This window comes from Pocillopora damicornis, chromosome 2, assembly GCF_964200805.1.
Source record: "Pocillopora damicornis chromosome 2, jaPocDami1.2, whole genome shotgun sequence".
Taxonomy (NCBI): Eukaryota; Metazoa; Cnidaria; class Anthozoa; order Scleractinia; family Pocilloporidae; genus Pocillopora; species Pocillopora damicornis.
In genome coordinates this window covers 9,051,875-9,068,782 of record NC_142671.1, presented here as the reverse complement: position 1 = coordinate 9,068,782, position 16,908 = coordinate 9,051,875, and the positions used below count along the sequence as shown (strand labels likewise).

Genomic DNA, 16,908 nt, shown 5'->3' with positions numbered 1-16,908 from the left:
CACTTTTCGCAAAGTAACAAGTCATCTCTAGAAGGCAAAGTAACTTAAACTCTCTCGACGGTTTTATTGATAATCATGTGGTTTAACAGCGTTGCTTACTTAATCACGATTACAATCTCATTGTCCATACATCTTTAAGCCTCTGTTGTTTGTTAGTCACAAACGTTTTCACCTTGTTTCAGGAATGTATGTTACTTTTCCAGAGACGGCTTCTAATCGGTGCTACAAAATTGTTCTAAAACCTGATCTTCTTTTTATTGTAAGCAAAAGCAATACATGAAATTTTATTTGACGAGAGAGAAGATTAAAATAGACCAGTATAATGAAACTCGGAAACATGCAAGAAAAAGGACCTCAACCGTCTCCTACCAACATATTGTGTATACATGTTGCAAATGCTAAATGCTATCGTAACTTCTGAGTAAAACAAGAGATAAATGCGTGTCTAGATATCTTTGTATTCAGTGAGTGACTTTTTTTTTTCCAATTTTACCGAACTAGTTCACCGTAGTCTTTACGATCCTGTGGAGTAACTGAACTTTTTTTTCTGTATAGTTTTGCTGTCTTTTCTCGCTATCTGCTTATTCCAGCTCGAAACTACAAATCTAAGTGCTACATAAAACGTTTATAATTATATTTAAGTTAAGTCACTGCCTGTGTCATATCAAGTAGTTTTACTACTCTGGTTTAGCTGGGACGTTCTTGCTCTCATCATCCTCACCCATTGTGTCTCGGTATTCTTTAGCTTCCTCAAATGTTTCTTTACAGAGAGCAGATGGTTCATCTGGAGCGATCTTACTTTCCTCTTCTTCTTCTTCTTCTTCTTCTTCTTCTTCTTCTTCTTCCTTTTCTTCTTCTTCTTCTTCTTCTTCCTTTTCTTTTTCTTCTTCTTCCTTTTCTTTTTCTTCTTCTTCCTTTTCTTTTTCTTCTTCTTCCTTTTCTTTTTCTTCTTCTTACTTTTCTTTTTCTTCTTCTTCCTTTTCTTTTTCTTCTTCTTCCTTTTCTTTTTCTTCTTCTTCCTTTTCTTTTTCTTCTTCTTCCTTTTCTTTTTCTTCGTATTCCATTTCTTCTTCTTCCTTTTCTTTTTCTTCTTCTTCTTTTTCTTCTTCTTTCTCTTTTTCTTCTCTCTTGTTGTCTTCGTGTTCAATAGCTTCTTCGCTGGTTTCCTTCAAAGGAGTTGGTGGTCGGTCCGAGGTAGTTCGATCATCTCTGTCACTACTTTTGGTTTCAAATTCAACGGCCTCTTTTTCTTCTTCACCCTCAAAGGAAGTTGATGGTTGTTCTGTGGAAGCTGCCTGTTGTCCTTCCTTGTCCTGTTCAGAATCCTGCTTTTGTTCTGATTTGAAACAGAAGGAAACAAAACCTTGATATTTGTTAATCGGTAAGTTGATTGATAAGTCAATCGGTAAGACAATTGGTTAATTTGGTATTGAAAACGTAATTTGGAGTTGAAAAAATATAAGTAGTTGAACTAAAAAACTATAAAGGTGGCTTTGGCGTAAATTAAAAAGACAAAAATTAAGAAGTGGTGATGACTTATGAACCGCTTTAAAACTGATTTAGTACAATGAAAACTTTACCTTGTCCATAAGTCATAGTTTGGACTGCATTATCTCGTGGTCCTTTGTATGGATGAACTGAAATGGAAAAAAAACAGACTAAGATTAATTTTCTCGTTAGCAATCAATGTATTAGCTCCGAATGAAAATATTGATGACATTAAGATTTCCTTTCCATGACAGAGATGAACAAAGTGAGCATCCAAGCACCTCTTTCTTTGGAAAAATGATGACCCCTCAGATCTTTTCTTGATAGAAGTCTCAGCGCAATGCTTTCGGGGTCCTCTCAGGTTCGTTTCGTTTAACTCTCTGTAGGTTTTACCACTAACACTTACTATTTTCTGAAAGAGCATTCAAGGCTATGTCCTTTGATACAGACTCTCAGAGAACGACTCACCTTCCACAACAACCATTTGCAAATTTCCTCCGTTGCCCTCATCTTCGTCTTTTTCTGCTTGAACAACGAAATGGTATCAAATTATCCAACAGAAATATTCTTAAATGTTCACAGTACATTATCCCTTATCCAACGCTAGTTGAAAAAATTTATATTCACGATCGAGTGTGACATGTGTCACAATAAGCAGTCTAACAAAAATAAAATTGCTTTAAAAAAGCGCCTTCTGCGCCAATCAACAAATGTACTTCTTCTTCTTGAGCTGCAAATATTGAACACAACAAATAAGTGACATCTACTTCAGGATAACAGTTAAACTTTGTGTGTTTATTTCATAACTGTTCTAACACATTTAAGTTAGGCTAAAGTAAAGTCAAATTCATTCTCTACCCTATTAGCCCACGAGGCGGCGAAGTTGTTCCGGGTTTCCTTTATATGCAACAATCATTCTGATTCATCGCAGGTCACCCGCCTTTCCCGCCTTCTTACAATATTCGTCGAGTTTTGTTAATTAAAAAAGCCAAAAAAAATTGTGAATTACGACAAAAAAAGTAAACTGATCAACAGACAAAACCTTTTTGGGAACTCCACGTTAAAAGATCAAATGAGGCATATCCATCTTTTTAATCTAAGGACTTCATTGCGATAATAAATGTTGGGTCTTGTTTGTTGTAATACCTGCTTCAGCCGGCAGCACGTGTTCTTCCTCGTTAACTTGGCCTGCACCTAACAGAAAATGAATCAGTTGTTTCTATTTCTTTATTGCTTTTGCAACTCATTAATGGGAGTTCTTCTTCAAGTTCTTCCAATATCGTCAAGGAAAAAACAGATAAAGGTGTTACCACCTTATTTGAGTTGGTTACCAGTGGTTTCGTACCGACTCACGGTTGTTTCATACCCGGTCGATTCGTATCCAGTCAGTTGAATTGTTTAGTACTCAGCTCGGTCGTTTCGTACCAATACTAATAAAGTATACTGTTAATGTCAAGTATGTTTAAAGTGAGGTCTCTTATTTTAAATAGCAATACAACCTGTGCAAAACAAGTTTTGTTAATGTGGCATCCATTCTTACTACACGACCACCAAAGGCATATTGAATAGATAAATAAAGCTATAAAGAAAATTAAAGAATAAAAAGTTTTCTTTTTGGTCCTTCATCCATTATTTTGACATAAATCAGCTTCCTAACTAATGTATCTTGTATTCATAGATTATTCTTTTTGGTTTGCCTGGATAAATGCCAAAGATCAATTTAACAGAAGTTACCTTGCTCTGGATCTGCTTGTCCAAGTTGCACCATTTCCACCATTTCAAGCATTCCATCGTCTCCCTGTTCCTGATCTACCGTGACCAATCAACATACATGTACAGTAAATATTCATATTTATACATGTCTACGTGTGAATATGGCAAGCCAATTGTAGCAATATTCAATACTAAAATTCAATTTCAATTCAATTTCAATTCAATTTCAATTCAATGAGATTCAAGTTCAATTCAATGAAATTCAAGTTCAATTCAATGAAATTCAATTTCAATTCAATTAAATTCATTTTCAATTCAATTTCAATTCAATTAAATTCAATTTCAATTCAATGAGATTCAAGTTCAATTCAATGAAATTCAAGTTCAATTCAATTTCCATTGAATTTCCATTGAATTTCCATTGAATTGAAATTGAATTTCATTGAATTGAACTTGAATTTCATTGAATTGAACTTGAATCTCATTGAATTGAAATTGAATTGAAATTGAATTGAAATTGAATTTCATTGAATTGAACTTGAATTTCATTGAATTGAACTTGAATCTCATTGAATTGAAATTGAATTTCATTGAATTGAAATTGAATTTTAGTATTGAATATTGCTACAATTGGCTTGCCATATGTGAACTCATATATATATGTATGCTCATATAATCTAACATGCTGTGAATACTCTAAAAGTGACCTTGGATAAGTTCTTATTATATTTACTGAGCTTTTCCATTGATGCGATAATGTGAAAAATAATGGCAATTGAACTGAGTGGAGTACAATTTGGGCTGAAATCATACGTGTGATTTCAAAATCAACCAAGCGCATAGCGCGAGTTCGATTTGAAATCACAAGTATGATTTCAGACCAAAATTGCACGGCACAAGGTTCAATTACCACTTTATTACATCCATTTTAAAAAACAAGAGTTTTGGAAACAAAGATTGCAAAATTTGCCACATGATACTCTTCGTCTTTCATTTTCCTGCAATTAGATTGGACACTTTATACAAGCCTTGAAATCTGATTGGTTGTTTTGTTTTCAGCGTAGCCTCCTCATTGGCCGGGAAAATGATGCGATTTAAAGCAAGAAATGGTGCACCAATCAGGGCTAATCAAATTACAAGGACCACCAGTGATTTCAAAATGGATGTAATCAAGTTTCTAATTCCATTAATTGCACTGAGCCATATTATTTTCAGGCAAACTGATATGAGCTTTTCTTTCTTATCACAAAAATATGATACCTCCCACCTATGTAGTGACTTAACAGTGACTGAAGAAAATGGTAAACCTCACTTTGATGATCTTGTTGTTTTTTACAGCAAGAGAAAAAGCTGCGCACATGGTTCATCAAAATTCGCAGTTTAGGTCGCAATATGCCCTGCACCTATTAGGGGAATGAAAAGTGAATATTTCATTAAATCTGTATAAATTAAGATAGAATATGATAGAGAGTTTACAAATGTAACTTTCATAAACAGTGATAAAGCTTATCATACAATTTAAACACAAGGAGAGCCGATTGCTAGAATAAGCCTGTTAAGTTGCATGGCCATTTATCGAATTCTGATATTTTCCAAATGCCTCAACATGGACTATGAGAAACTGTTCAAGTAGCTTTTAGAAATTTCATGTGCAGATATTTGTAATAATATTTTTCAAGGAGCGGGAAATTTTTGTGTGAAACAAATCATTTTGAAATTCAATGTCACAGCCGTGTTCATTTGCAATCGCAACATTTGATAAGCTACCTACTTCTTTCTTTTATGAAAAAATTCTTCCACTGGACGATAAAACCACGATAAGGTTTTTTCCTAGGAAGCCTACGAGGTATATCTTTCATTATCTACTTTTAAGCATTCTGCGAGGATACGTAATTAACGCATAAACACGATGGAGAAATCCGTCGATTGCACTTTACTAATTTACGTCCCTGACATACCTGAGGGGTTGATAGGGTGTAGATAATTGGATTCAAGGCTGAGTTAATTGGCAGCACAAACACGGCGATCCAGGCAGGAAGATCTCCTCGGGGACTGTAATCTTTTTCAACCAAAGACCTGATGCCCATGACTATTATCGGCATCCAACAGGCGCAATCTGTGAGAATGATAAAGAAGACTCTTTTGGCCAATGCTTTCTCCCTTCTGGAACTTGCGTTCTTCTTTCTTGCCTGCACCTCTCGTCGGGTTCCTTTCCTTGCAAGCTGACGGCTGGAGCGATAACTTTTAAGGAAAATTGCGACATAGGCCACCGTCATGAACAGGAAGAGGAGGAAGTTTAACCCGACAAAGATAGCGATGGAGAACTACCAACCAGCTGGAAACCTGTTGGACAGTTGCAGTGGGAGGCACACAACGGAACGTCCGTAGTAGGCAGGGCGCTCTAGGGCGTCATAAAAGTAGCCAATGCCACTGAGGGGAAGGAATGCGATGACAAAACCAAGGACCCAAATAATCGCGCACAGAATGTGTGCCTTCCTGCGAGTCAGCCCTCTACCATGGTATGGGAAAACGATGTTCTTCAGCCTGTCAGCAGAGATGAGCGCCAGTACCATTACAGACACCTCACTGGACAACACTGAGATCGCACCTGTAACCTGACACGACAAACCGGATCGCCACTGGAAGTCATGCAGATAGTAACTTCCCGACCATAACAGGTCTTTGGCACCTAAGGTGACCAAGTAAACGCCCATCAAGCAATCCCCAACTGCTAAGTGCATTAACATGATAAGCTGGACTACGTTTCTCTCTTTAAAGATTAGACGCCACACAATTACGAACACAGCACCAAGCAAAGAAAGGATTCCGATTGCCCAAATACTTTTACGTGGAGCTGAGTCGCGGAACATGCTCTCGCAACTGGCGAAGCTGTCGTCGTATAAAGCGGTGCATTGGGCGTCTTCTTTTGTCAGATGACAACACATAAGACTGGTGTCCACTATCCTGTAATCCACAATGTAGAGGGAAAATACAGTGAGGATAAAAACGCAAAAGATATGTTGTCACTCACACTGAAAGGTCATGATCAAAATATGGGGTATAATTTATTTTCCAGGTTGCTGTTGGCTCAATCTAGGGATAGTGAATCGAATGGTCTTTGAGGCACCAAACTTTCCGCTGATTTTGAAGCTAAGTGAGGTAGGCTGTGATTATATGGGGCCTCAAAAGAGGAAAAAGAAAACCATATAATTGCAAAAGATTGAAACTTCAGCAACAATCTCTGTATAGCTACAAGTTTTCAGTAGGTTAAACTGACCTAAACCAGCTAATAATATTAATATTGTTAATATTTCTGAATATTTTTAAATTTTAATGCATAGTTTATCGGCTATATTGTTACTTATTATGATACTGTACATAGTTTTTTCTATTAATTTAGTAATAGTAGGTGTCCCCAATTAGCTCTATGAGCTAAATACATTGACACGGTAATAAAGATTTTATTATTATTATTATTATTATTGAATATTTGTGGAGTCGGTATTGCAGGAAACTTGAAACATAATATAATATAATATTGTACGTTTAACTGACCATTACTGACCATTACATAAAACTTACACTTTCATGATGTCCTTCATTCCATCGAAAAACCCGTTAGGAAGCTCAGACATTTCGTTATTTTGCATATTCCTAAAAATAAAAAAGGCTACCATCGATAAATAGGTATGGATAAGAAATTGAAACTACACCGTGATGTCAAAACGTGTGCCCCCTTGTTGCGTGTTTAAATTATGTTTAAACGCCGTGAAGATTCGTCCTTTTTTATTGCCCAACGTCTCCGGATTCCAGTCTAAATCGATCTCGGAACAAACCATGAGGTTTGTGCAAACTGGCGATCCCGATTTCTTTAAAGGTGCCTCTCGCTCTGTGCTCGCAATAAATACCTGTAATCTTTTCTCAAAAATAAGCCAGTTAAGTTTTTTTATTGTACCATTGTACCAGCGACATACTAACTGCAGTAGGATAAAATTCGCTAGAATTCAAGCAGTTTAGTCGTTAACTCTTTCATTCCCAAGATCACATTAATCATTCTGCCTTCAATTCAGTCATTCTATTGTTAGTTTGGAGCATTTGGTGCAGGATCAACAAATAATCTCCTAACTGATGTGTTCCCTATTCTCATCACTTTTCTCTTTGATATTGTATTAATATTGTAGGGAGAAATGCTTTCTTGGTCACTCGTTGGAGTTAAAGGGTTAAAAAAGTCTTTTCAGGATCCTCTTGTAAGTTAAACGACAACAACTAAAACAGAGTAAATACGGTTTCTCTGTATTTTTGATGCAACAAATATAAAGCTAGCGCTAGAACATCATGTTCCTATTTCATGATTTTCAATTTAAAAGTGTGTTTATTTACAGGAAGTCATTGTCATAAACCAATTTTCATTTTTAGTAAGCCCAGTAGGATCCAGTGGGCTTTAAGATATAATGTGGTGGTCTAATGATGAATTCATCAGTGGGTATATGCTCACAAAATAACCAAATTTGGAAGGTCCCTAAAGTTTTCGTTGGTGACACCGGGAATCTTATTATCAGAAATAGTGCTGTGGAGAAAAAAAAATCGGCGTTAGGAAGTAAAAAGTCACAGCTGTAATATCCACCATAATATGAGGTAAGGGCAACTGCTCACGGGAAAGTCTTATGTGGTGTGATGTTTTGTGGATCATTTGTTATGATGTGAATTAATAGAGTGGTTTTGCAGGGTATGACTGGAATGTTGAGGTATTGTGTGGTGCAGTATGACATGGTAAAGTGTGATGTGATGTGCCATGGTGTTCTTTTTGATGATGCAGTGTGCTCTAGTGTTATATGACATGGAAAAGTGTGGTATGATGTGCTGCAGTGTGCGTTTTCATGATATGGTGTGCTGTGGTGTGGTATGACATGATAAAGTAAGATATGACGTGTTGCGGTGTTCCTTCTCATGATATGGTAAGCTGTGGTGTGGTATGGCATGATAAGGTGTGATGTGATGTGTTGCAGTGTTCCTTATCATGATTTGGTGTGCTGTAGTGTGGTATGAATTGGTAAGTGTGATGTGATGTGTTGCCGTCTTCCTTCTCATGATATGGAGTGCCAAGGTGTGATATGACATGGCAAAGTGTGATGTGATGTGTTGCGGTGTTCCCTCTCGTGATATGGTGTGCTGCGGTGTTCGTTTTCATGATATGGTGTGCTGTGGTGCGGTGTGGTATGACATGATAAAGTGTGATGTGATGTGTTGTAGTGTTCCTTCTCATGATATGGTGTGCTGTGGTGTGGCATGACATAATAAAATGTGATGTGATGTGTTGCAGTGTTCCTTCTCATGGTGTGGTGTGCTGTGGTGTGGTACTACATGGTAAAGTGTGATGTGATGTGTTGCAGTGTTCCTTCTCATGGTGTGGTGTGCTGTGGGGTAGTATGACATAGTAAAGTGTGATGCGATGTGATGCGACGTGTTATAGTGTTCTTTTTTATGATGACGTGTGGTACTGTATGAGATAGTAAGGTGTGTCTTTTGTTGAGGGTTTCAGAAATTATAAAGTTTGAGCAATGTTGTAGGTTTCAAACTGATGCGATGTGCTGTAATTCAATGGGGAAAAGTGTGGATATGAGATGGTTTATGTGGTCCTTAGTAATCTACATGTAGTGTGGTCTGCAATGTCAAAGTATGATTTGGCATCGTATAGCATCGTATGATATGGAGTGCTTCTTGAGATAGTAAGGTATGTCTTTCGTTGAGGGTTTCAGAAATTATAAAGTTTGAGCAGTATTGAAGGTTTCAAAATGATATGATGTGCTGTGATCCAATGGGGAAAAGTGTGGCCGTGAGATGGTTTATGTGATCCTCAATAATCTACATGTGGTGTGGTCGGTAATGTCATAGTATGATATGGCATCGGATAATGTGGAGTGCTTCTTAAGCATACAAAAAAAGAAAAATCCATCGGGTGATTTTTGCAAATGTTGTACTTACAGAACCTGTAGTTTTCTCGTGCCGCTGAAAATCCCTTTGGGTAAATTCTCGATGTTATTTTCGGACAGATACCTTAAATGTAAATTATGTTTTAGATAAATGCCCAAATTTTTTTATTGGACTGGCTAGGCAAACGAATAAATGTCTATCTGTTAGAGGCATGACTTTGCACCACGGGTACGAGATGTAAACACGTGCATCAACAGGGAAACTAAATGGTAGCTACAAAGTAATAGTTACAGAGCATGAACAGACACAAAACTTGCGGATTACAACACTTATTCAAAGTAAACCCTGGTGTATCGAGCTACTGAGGCAAACAAGATATCGTGGATCTAGAGTCAGCTGATAGTGTGATAGTAGTATCACAGAGGACTCCCCGTCGTCTCGATTAGTTTTTCACCCGCGTTATCCTACTGTTTTCAAAGTAGCATATTCCAACGATATTATTTAGTACAAATGGGAGCAATTCAGTTTTGCCACGCCCTTGATGGAGTTGTCTTTATTTTTTTTATAACAAAGAATCCGTCAAATTTCCCACGCATTACTTACTATTTTCAAAACAAATTGTAGTTTTAGAAGCAAGCAAAAGCGCCGTCAGCATGTTCTATACTCTCATGAATCAAGTTAGAATAAGCCAAATCAATAAAGTTTCAGAATCCTTGTTAGAATGGTTCAAATGATCTGATTGGTTGAATAAGACCAAAGCTGTCAAAAATGAATGTCAAACAATCAAAGTTTACAACCATCAAAGTGCACAATCTGTATTAGTTCACAAACTGAAATAGTACGTTCGGCAGGTCGAATTTAATACTGTTGCCAGAAGTTTTTCAGTCTTATAACAGAATCTTAAAGTGAAATGTGCATTTAAATCCGATCTAATTGTGGCTCATAAAGACACGCAAATTTTTTTTCACAAGGCAACTAGAAAACAAACTGCTGAAGTCGTATGTTTACTGAATGAACGACAGCCGAATTTACAGTTAGCCGCGATTGACCTCATCATGATCGCAGTCGCTCTGACACCGTCATGATTTACATGAATTTTAGCAGTTATGCCAGTTTGGTTATGTTTTTCATGATTCCTGCTTGGTTCTATTTTGTTTTAGAACACGAAACTATATATGCTATACGAGTGCTATCTATGTTTGATTTTTATTGCCGTAAGAAAGCTCACAATCTCACTGGGAGTGAAAACCTTGGAAACTCGGACTGCCCATTTCATTTTCTCTTTGAGGATTTTCGTCTCTGCTCACGTTTTTTAATAACATCAATCACGGCACATGGCATGTTTACAAAAAAATAGTAAACATTGGCAGATAGCGTGACAGCTTTAGCTCAGCTCCGTGTTTTGTACTCTGTTAGAACACGTTCTTTTAATTAAAGACATTGCGCGATAGCGAGATTAAAAAATGGATCCACTTTCATATAGAGACTGAATCCAAGGAATAGTTTTACTATGCATATTTTTAAATTAGAGGACTTATTTATTTTCGATAATGCTTTCGCGGATTACAATATGTCATTATTAAAGTAAGTGATATCTTTGAACCCAATCACAAAACTTACAGCCCGTTTAAGTTGACCAGAGTACCAAGCAAATCCCTGGGGAGGCTCTTAAGCTTGTTCTTGTCCAGTTTTCTGTGGCATATAATAAGTCAATGAAAATGTGACGAAGAAAGCTTTGGAGCACTGTGAAACATAGTATATCTCTTCAAAAATACATTTTGTGACGTCGGCGAAAACACTATTCATGGGACATCGGGTGTAGTGCTTAATGACTTACATATTTAACAGCTTGGAGAGGTTGGCAAAAATATTTCCGGGTAGTTCCTCGAGTTGATTGCCTGATAAAATCCTATGGAAAACAGGGATAGCGTAAAAGAAACTAGATACCAAGTTGAAAGTTAAGTCTAGTTTCGCTATCAACCGTTTCAGGAGAATCGAGGACTAACCTGTTGCTTGTTGATTACATAGCTACTTCCGATACTTGCTTCTTCCAATCAAATACGATTGCTTAAATCTGCTTTAACACTTTGCCTGAGGTAATTCCTCAGTTTTGCACTGTGCATCCTTTATTGCGCATAAAAATCACGTAATCAGAGGAATGAGCGCCCACACGGTATTGTGGGAAAAGAGGTACGATGGTCTTTAGCTCTTGAACGAGCACAGTGACCTATATATATATATATATTTTTTTTTTTTGCATAATTTTGGTGCAAAATTTTTCCACTTTACATTGGGGAAATTTAAAAAAGTTATTCCTTAAGAAAAAAAAGATAAGGCTAAAAGCGTGCACGAAGTCCATTACTCGAGGATGCAAATTATAACCTTGAAAGGAACGACTCGAGGAACATGTTTAAATTTGCGTGATTTTCCCGAAATTACATATCAATTGTGCCATGCGCTGGACACTTTCTACCAATCAAGATTTTCTTACATGTGTTACTTTAAAAACCCAGTGCAGAAAGACGTACCGTTAACCGATGAAATGACGCGCGTGATTAGTACCAGTACAGGTATAAGTGGGGTAAGTTTGGCTTATCATCCAAAACAAGTATGGTGACCTATCCCTTTTATTGTAATTTCGAAAGAGACATTGGTAAGGAACGTTTAAGGAAAGTTTAAAAAAAATTACTTGTATGTTCGCTTACTTTTTTTCTTTGAAGAATCACCTTAATCGACAACAAAAACCTCTGCTTTATCCTTTACAAAAAGATAATTACCAACGGTATTTGTTTTTATCAGAAAGGTTGTATTTGAACTAAGCAAGTGAAAGGATGAATAAATTAATAAATAAATAAATAAGAAAGTGAGAGAGCAACAGCTAAATGAATGAATGAACGAATAAATAATTAAACTAAATGGTAAATTTAGAATTTTTGTTTCAAAATTTTGTGCATTAGAAGCTACTTTATATTTGATTTGTTCTTTTTTAGCAGTTTTCTTCATCAATTTGTTTCTCTTGATATTTAAATTTTAAGTCTTGATGAACTTAAGGTTTCATATACATTTATTAGAACTTAGGTAGTATCTAATAACGCCAGCAAATCTTTATTCTTCTTGCATGTTCTTTGTTGAAATTTATATTTTTAAACATTTGCTTTTATTATCTTTTTTTTTTTCCAATCCTGGTCCCCCTGTTGATGAAAGCGCTTGCCTGGTAGCTTATTTAGAAAATTGTTGGTTGGAAAGGTGAGTGACATCAACATCATTAATTAAGATTTAGCACTTCTGAGTTTTATATTTGAAGGAGGGATGTTTAAATCATTCTCCAAAACTAAGGAATTCTTAGATGTAATTCATCACTTACAGATGTTCAAGCTTCTTTAAACCTTGGAAAAGTCCTTGGGGGAGATTTTTAATTTCGTTGTTCGACAGATCCCTGAAAGCAATCGTTTATTTCATGAATCGCAACAGAAACAGATCCTGCTTAGCCCGGGGAATAGTGAAACCAAGTGCTCTTTGTCTAATGGGTAAGACTGGTTACTTTCGAGGCCAAGCTAGAAAGCAGACGTTTGCATTACTTTTGGTCGTTGCTTTGACCTGGATACGTTTAGGAATTGAAAAGTTAAGAGGCAAAAAGAAAACCTATGCTCGTTATGGCTAAGAAGGTAACGAAACTTGACCTGCCAGCCTCCAAAGTTACTGTTAGTAAATACGTTACGTTGTTGATGATATTCAAACTGGGCACTGGGCTCTTTTACATTTGCAACAGGGTTTGGAGAGGTAGAGGGGGGAAGGCTTCAGAGGCTCACGCTTCCCCCCCCCCCTTCACTGCACTAAATAGATTGATAGTTTCCTAACATCTGAGTGTAGATTGATTTGCTTTAATGCGTATTTCATCATGATTTTTTCCAAATTTTAAGGAAATAAAACCGAAAAACTAAGCCTTTTTCCTAAGTCAGAATGACATGAATATTTAGATATATGAAAATTCACATATTTTCACTGCGGTGGAAAGATGAAATTAGAAGATCCTCGCAGCTAAGAACACTACTGAAACTAGTAGTTGTAAGTAGGACCTGAAAAAAATTTCAGGCCCGTACGGGGTTTGAACCCATGACCTCTGCGATACCGGTGCAGCGCTCTACCAATTGAGCTAACAAGCTAACTGGGAGCTGGTCAATGAATTGGGTACAAATAAACATCCGAGTGAATGAAGATTTAGATATATGAAAATTCACATATTTGCACTGCGGTGGAAAGATGAAATTAGAAGATCCTCGCAGCTAAGAACACAGTTGGCTTGTTAGCTCAATTGGTAGAGCGCTGCACCGGTATCGCAGAGGTCATGGGTTCAAACCCCGTACGGGCCTGAAATTTTTTTTTCAGGTCCTACTCACAACTACTAGTTTCAGTAGTGTTCTTAGCTGCGAGGATCTTCTAATTTCATCTTTCCACCGCAGTGCAAATATGTGAATTTTCATATATCTAAATCTTATTCACTCGGATGTTTATTTGTACCCAATTCATTGACCAGCTCCCAGTTGGCTTGTTAGCTCAATTGGTAGAGCGCTGCACCGGTATCGCAGAGGTCATGGGTTCAAACCCCGTACGGGCCTGAAATTTTTTTTTTCAGGTCCTACTTACAACTACTAGTTTCAGTAGTGTTCTTAGCTGCGAGGATCTTCTAATTTCATCAGAATGACATGTTACAATATTTGCAGTGTACATATTTGTTCATGGTGTTATTTAAGAATAACAATTTTATTTCCCCTTTCCATTTTCAGTCAGTCTAACTTGACAAATTACGACTTTTCAGGAGGTAGAAATATAAGATCAAAGGGCTTTTAGATTTAATCTTCAACGCAGTCACTCACGTGTCATTCAAACTGATTAAATCTGTGAACAGTTCTGGGGTTAGCTTCTTCAGTTTGTTGTTACGCAACCACCTATAAGAGTGGCAAGAGAATCAATGGATATCCAGACAGATAAACACACTGAAACGAGAAACGGGGAAAACGGAGGGAGAGATATGCGGAAAGACAGTATAAAAATGGAAAAAACAATCTAGATAAAGGTTAAGAATGGACTAACAGTGGATAACGACAGAAAGACTTAAAAAAAAAAATTGGGTGAAGGTTATACATGATTTAACGAGCTGGTTTGCAGCCTTTACCATCATTTGGAATGATTAATGAGAAGTATAAAAGTCTGATCATAGAACAGCCTTTGCAAGCTGGCTTGTCATAAATTGTAATTTCCCTATTAGTCTTCTTGCCCTGCGGTGAAAAATCGTTTACGTCTGTCGTCAGGATTTGCTTTTACAAGTTTAAATCCCATGCCAGAAAGTTCCTTTAATCATAACTTTATTAGAATCTTAAAAAGGTCTCACTTACAGCCTTGTTAAATTCTTCATTCCTCGAAACAGGTTATCACTTAATTCGTTGAGATTGTTGTCGGACAACTCTCTGCATTGTTCATAGAAATAAAACAGAAAACAAAAATAATGGTACCATAAATGTCTTGAATCTGTGAGTAACATTTGATCATGTATTCTGACCGTCCGGCTGAGGGAAGTGGTGAATGACGCTTGCACAACCTCAGCAGAAGTCTTCATTAGAGACTAGTGAAGAGTTTTTGTCAGTCGAGCTGTTTATAGTCCGATTCGTGCATACTGATTGGTCAGTTTTCCCATGGTGTTATTGTCTGCAAGACTCGAGTACCCGTTAGTCGGTCGTAGTTGGTCGGCTTCGATCCGTCGTTAAAGGTCGTTCTCTTCGGTTCTATTTGTCTGCAAATACCGTGAATAAGACGTTTGTATGATATTGGCAGTTTTAGGCATCTGTTGAGGGAAGTCTGTTCTAAGGTAGCAAGTAATTTAGTGTTAACAACTGGGTTGAAAACGTAAATTAGCCACCGTAAAGGGTAAAAAAGCTGACGTTTCGAGCGTTAGCCCTTCGTCAGAGCGATAGATTTTCTGGCCAGAATCTGTTGTCGTAAGTAGTTGGAGCTGTAGGTCAGGAATTACGTAGAGTCCCAGTTGATAGTGTTTTCATAGAGTGAATAATGTTCAGCGATGTGAATTTTGACGTCACCGATTATTGCCTCTCGTTTGTGTCCAGTCATGCGGTTGTTTTTGAAGTTTTTCCGATAAAGGATATTTGCAGTATGAGCAGTTGATCTTATAAAAGCTCCCTGTCTGTTTTCTGGCTTGTCCTTGTCTCTGACTTTAGTTAGGAACTAATGTAGCGTAGATATCTGTAGGCGACGCACGTAAGACCTTCACTCTTTCTTTCTCTTGATTTCTTCTGCATTCGCACCTCCCGGGGCTGCACGGCTTTTTGGCCTTACTCAAGTGGTCGCTACAGCCCTTATATGGGGATTTTTGTCTTATGTTTTTAATTAAAAGGCCGCAGTGCCGCAAGGACTATCAGCGCTAACTGCTAACTAACCCAACGTGAAACTAGCTGGGAGTAATCAAGGGGGAAATAAACAGGTCAATGTAAATCACGAAAAAATTTAAACTTCTTTGCCGGGATATCTAGAGGAAAATAAGTTCCCCGTAAATCGAGTGAACTCAGCTTTAGTCGTTCAAACACTGACTGACGCACTTTTCCTTACTTAGAAGAGAGGAAAAGATAAAGGAAATCTATATGGAATGATTGTCTGAATCTAGGACCTTTTTTTATATTCACCTCCGGTCTAATATATCGATCGCTGTTGAGTACTATACAGCTTCAGTAACTATGAAGAGTAATTCGTTTTCTACTTACAGCCACTCAAGGTTTTTATTTTCTTTGAAAACAATCGGTGGCAGTTGACTGAGCTGGTTAAGGGACAAGAGCCTGTAGAATATTTTTTAAAAGTTACCCCATACCTTAAATGGTTAAGTTTTAAGGTGCACAATAAGGAATTGGAAAATTAGCTCGGATATATCAGTTCTCTGACCTTTAGAATACATTATAGGGAAAAAAGTGTTATCATATTCTTGGTAAGCACAGATCGTTTAGATCTTTATGAGACGTTTGCATGAGAACGTTAGCATTGATGAAAAAGTTTTCAAATGAAAATTGCGAGTTATAGGTACTTACAGCCCTCTCAGGAAGGTAAGGTTACCAAATATCGTAGATGGAAGGCTTTGCAGTTTGTTGGCGTGTAACCCCCTGCAGTTAATTTATGTGGAAATAAGCTTCTAACATCCTAAATTTGAATCCTCATTTTAGCTTTCCTATCTTTGTAATACGATGTCCAAATATCCATTTAAATTATAAAAAAAAACCCGCGTAGAAAGTGACTGTTGCAGGAAATACTAAAGAAACATCCTGCACGGTAATTTCTTTACGAGTAATTTGTTTATGAGTCATTGTATCACTAAGAGAGAAAGTTGGCGATGCGTGCCATAAAACTCGACAAATGCAAATTCGTAAAAGATTTGAAAAAAGTCCTCGGTAAAAATTGCCAATTAGTTGGCATGAACAATATTAGGCATGTATGTTGCGCGAGAGAATAGTCTCGAATCTACAAAGCTAACTAAATATGTTTTGAGGTCTTCATTTTTTGATATATGATCAAGGGGGAGAATTTGAAAATTGCCTCCATCGGGAGCTCGAGCTATGCGGCGTGGAACATTCTCATACTACCCCACATCACCCCCAAGGGAACGGTCAAGTTCAGCGCTTCAACCGGACACTTTTGTGAATGCTCCGTACCTTGCCATAGACCCAGAAATCACGTTGGGCAGAACACTTGAACCATGTGGTACACACTTATAACTGCACG

General features: G+C 37.3%; 1 protein-coding gene and 1 pseudogene across 2 annotated transcripts; both read right to left on the bottom strand.

Annotated features, from left to right (window-relative positions):
• Nucleotides 1-40: 40 nt before the first annotated feature.
• LOC149049793 (uncharacterized) lies at nt 41-1,973 on the bottom strand. Its single transcript, XM_089195323.1, has 2 exons — nt 1,581-1,973; nt 41-1,336 (listed from the first exon to the last, which is right to left on the bottom strand). Exons 1-2 carry the CDS (start codon nt 1,594-1,596, stop codon nt 954-956), a joined length of 399 nt encoding a protein of 132 aa, XP_089051449.1. The 5' UTR covers nt 1,597-1,973; the 3' UTR covers nt 41-953.
• Nucleotides 1,974-2,147: 174 nt separating this feature from the next.
• On the bottom strand, nt 2,148-10,818 carry LOC149049792 (G protein-coupled receptor GRL101-like; annotated as a pseudogene). The gene is made up of 9 exons (XR_016182263.1): nt 10,753-10,818; nt 9,184-9,255; nt 7,697-7,768; nt 6,784-6,855; nt 5,160-6,165; nt 4,514-4,604; nt 3,223-3,297; nt 2,635-2,682; nt 2,148-2,218 (listed from the first exon to the last, which is right to left on the bottom strand). The product of XR_016182263.1 is annotated as a G protein-coupled receptor GRL101-like (transcript).
• Between the last annotated feature and the right edge of the window lie 6,090 nt (nt 10,819-16,908).